The sequence below is a fragment of the Rhinopithecus bieti genome, unplaced genomic scaffold, assembly GCF_001698545.2.
Source record: "Rhinopithecus bieti isolate Rb0 unplaced genomic scaffold, ASM169854v2 scaffold_13243, whole genome shotgun sequence".
Classification (NCBI taxonomy): Eukaryota; Metazoa; Chordata; class Mammalia; order Primates; family Cercopithecidae; genus Rhinopithecus; species Rhinopithecus bieti.
Window position 1 is genome coordinate 49266 of NW_016807353.1, and position 3803 is coordinate 53068.

Here is a 3803-nt window from a genome sequence, read left to right on the forward strand (position 1 = left end):
CCACCTCGCCTGGCTAATTTTTTGTACTTTATTTCTTTTTTTAAATTTTTTTTTTTTTGAGATGGAGTCTCACTATGTTGCCCAGGCTGGAGTGCAGTGGCACCATCTCGGCTCACTACAAGCTCCGCCTCCCGGGTTCACGCCATTCTCCTGCCTCAGCCTCCCGAGTAGCTGGGACTACAGGCGCCCGCCACTACGCCTGGCTAATTTTTTGTATTTTTTTTTTTTTTCGGTAGAGACGGGGTTTCACTGTGTTAGCCAGGATGGTCTCGATCTCCTGACCTCCTGATCCGCCCGCCTCGGCCTCCCAAAGTGCTGGGATTACAGGCGTGAGCCACCACGCCCGGCCAATTTTTTGTACTTTTAGTAGAGACAGGGTTTCACCGTGATCTTGATCTCCTGACCTCGTGATCCACCCGCCTCGGCCTCCCAAAGTGCTGGGACTATAGGCGTGAGCCACTGCGCCCAGCTGACTGCAGTCCTCTTATTCACTTCTTTGAGGCCAGAGGAAAACAAACCCACCCCAGTATTTTTTTTTTTTTTTTTTTTTTGAGACGGAGTCTCCATCTGTTGCCCAGGCTGGGATCTCAGCTCGCTGCAATCTCAGCCTCCTGGGTTCAAGTGATTCTCATGCCTTAGCCTCCTGAGTAGCTGGGATTACAGGCACGTGCCACCAAGCCCAGCTAATATTTGTATTTTTTGTAGAGATGGTATTTCACCATGTTGCCCAAGCTGGTCTGGAACTCCTGGCCTCAAGTGATCTGCCCATCTTGGCCTCCCAAGGTGCTGGGATTCCAGGCGTGAGCCACCACGCCCGGCCTAAAAGCCTTCCTAGGATACCCAAGTTGCTGCTATAACAGCCTGCTCTGCCTTCTCTAAGCTTCAAAGACCAACTTTTTTCCTTCCACTAAAATGGGCAGCAGAACTGCCTCTGTTGGAGTTGTGGATGTCCTTTGGTTTATTGGAGAAGTCAGAGTGCCTGGATGCAGGTCCCAGCCTCGCCCTGCCTGGCCACACCCCAGGGCAAGCAACCTGCATTCTGTATCCCAGTGTTAATATATAGAGAGTGGTAATGGTAGTACCTTGGGGTAGTACCTCTGTTGCCCAGGATGGAGTGCAGTGGTGCCATCACAGCTCACTGCAGCCTCCACTCCTGGGCTCAAGCAGTCCTCCCTCTTTAGCCTTCTGAGTAGCTGGGACCACAGGTGCGTGTCACAGCACCCAGCTAATTTTTAAACTCTTTGTAGAGAGGGGGTGTCACTGTGTTGCTCAGGCTGGTCTTGAGCTCCTGGGCTCAGACGATCCACCCACCTTGGCAAAGTGCTGGGATGACAGGTGTGAGCCACTATACCTATTGGCCTACATTTGTCAACTGTATTTGAACATCTGCTTTGTTGATCCAGAATCAGATAAGACATGGCCACTGCCCATAGCTCATGGTGAAGGTGGGGGAAGGAAAAGCCACATCCTCATGGTCATGGTTACATTTTCCAAACCAAGTGGAAACAGCATGAAGTGGCGGTGGGGAAGGAAGGACAATGGGTGGCCCTCAACAGCTTTCAAAAGATACCAGGAAAGTGCCTCTCTGAGACTACAGGAGGCTTTCCCCAACCTTCCCCTGCTTCCCCTGCAGTGGGGACCCCTCCTGCCCACCCCACCATCATTGCCCCTTGGTGAACCCACCTGTCACCCTCTCCTTGCCTTCCCGGTCCCAACACTCCTTGCGGGCCCTCAGTCGCAGAGCCTGGTTCTGCCTGATGATGGTGGCCTGAATGATCTCCACAACCTCCACTTCCTTCCGGGGGATGTACGTGCCTGGGGAGGGAAGGTAATGGTCAGAAGGTATCAGGGCTATAGCAGGAAGGCAGGGAGCCCTATGGAGACAGAACTTACCAGGTCCCTCGAAAAGCCACTCGTCTCCTGCCACCACCTTGTCTCCATCTTTATCCTCAAAATCAAGCAGCGCCTTTAGATGGAGAGCAGTGTTGGGCAGAACCACTTGCAGGGGTGTGATGTCCTAGTGGGGAAGAAGGTGGGGACACAGAACAATCAGTGCTGTGACCCCCCCCCACGCCTGATGCTCTGGAGGCGGGTCTACAGCATCCATCTCTGTATGTCCTGAAATAAGACCAGGGTGGAGGCTGGGCACAGTGGCTCACACCACTCATCCCAGCACTTTGGGAGGCTGAGGTAAGAGGATCGCTTGACCTCATTCAAGAACCAGCCTGGGCAACATAACAAGACCCCATCTCTAAAAAAAAAAAATTTAGCCAGGCATGGTGGCGGCGCACACCTGTAGTCCCAGCTACTCTGGAGGCTGAGGTGGGAGGATCGTTTAGCCCAGGAGGTTAAGGCTTCAGTGAGCTATGATTGCACCACTGCACTCCAGCCCGGGCGGCAGAGCAAGACCCTGTCTCATAAATAAATAAATAGATAATCAGGAGACATGACCAAGGTCACACAGCTAGTGAGAAATCGAATCAAGACTTGAACTCCGGTTTTGAGTGAAGCCTGCCCACTGCCCCCGACTCTGATGAGGCTGGTCCTGGGCTGAAGGAGCAGGCAGAGCGACTCCACTCCACCGCTGGCCACACACTGGATGACGAGCAGGGCTGGAGGCTCGCTGCTCAGAGAGCCTTTCCCTGCTCATCTCCTTCCTGCAGGGCACCCTGGTTGTGGTGGAGAGAACGTATCATGAAATTTAAGTTCCAGCAAGGTGATAACATACAGACACTAACCATTCTGTCCCAGTAGACTACAAATACTGTCAGGGCAAGAGGGTCTTCAGGAGTTCAGATGAAGGAGAAGTTAGAGAAGACCCTTTGAACTGAAACAGGGGCGCTCAAAGGAAGGGCTGGTTTTCTATTTTTTTGGGAGACGGGGTCTCCCTGTGTCGTCCAGGCTGGACTGCAGTGGTACAACCATGACTCACAACAGCCTCAACCTCCCAGGCTCATGTGATCCTCCCATTTTAGCCTCCTGAGTGGTTGGGATTACAGGTGTCACTCCCAGCTAATTTTTTTTTTTTTTTTTTTTTGAGACAGAGTCTTGCTCTGTCGCCCGGGCTGGAGTGTGGTGGTGCAATCTTGGCTCACTGCAACCTCCATCTCCCGGGTTCAAGTGATTCTCATGCCTCAGCCTCCCAAATAGCTGGGATTACAGGCACGTACTACCACACCTGGCTAATTGTTGTATGTTTAGTAGAGATGGGTTTTCACCATGTTGGCCAGCCTGGTCTCAAACTCCCGACCTCAAGTGATCTGACTACCTTGGCCTCCCAAAGTGCTGGGATTACAGGCATGAGCCACTGTGCCCAGTCGAACGTATTCTTTAAAATGAAAGCTTAGGCAGGGCGTGGTGGCTCACACCTGCAATCCCAGCATTTTGGGAGAATGAGGTGGAAGGATCGTTTAAGCCCAGGAGGTTGAGGTTGCAGTGAGCTATGATCACCCCACTGCACTCCTGTCTAGGTAACAGGGGAGATCCAGTCTCAATAAAAGGAAAAAAAAAAAAAAAAAAAAGGCCGGGCACAGTGGCTCACGCCTCTAATCCCAGCACTTTGGGAGGCCAATGCAGGTGGATCGAGACCATCCTGGCTAACACAGTGAAACTCCGTCTCTACTAAAAATACAAAAAATTAGACAGGTATGGTGGCACGTGCCTGTAGTCCCAGCTACTTGGGAGGCTCAGGCAGGAGAATTGCGTGAACCCAGGAGGTGGAGCTTCTAGTGAGCCGAGATTATGCCACTGCACTCCAACCTGGGCAACAAAGTGAGACTCCATCTCAAAAAAAAAAAAAAAAA

The 3803-nt window shown here is 52.0% G+C and overlaps 1 protein-coding gene across 1 annotated transcript in view; it reads right to left on the bottom strand.

Annotated features, from left to right (window-relative positions):
- The window catches only part of MVP (major vault protein), a 29327-nt gene that overhangs the window by 13466 nt on the left and 12058 nt on the right, over positions 1-3803 (bottom strand). The window contains exons 4-6 of the mRNA XM_017881387.1: positions 1894-2017; positions 1668-1815; positions 895-979 (exon numbers count right to left, since the gene is read on the bottom strand). Coding sequence (XP_017736876.1) covers positions 895-979; positions 1668-1815; positions 1894-2017 — 357 coding nt within the window. The remainder of the gene's footprint in view (positions 1-894; positions 980-1667; positions 1816-1893; positions 2018-3803) is intronic.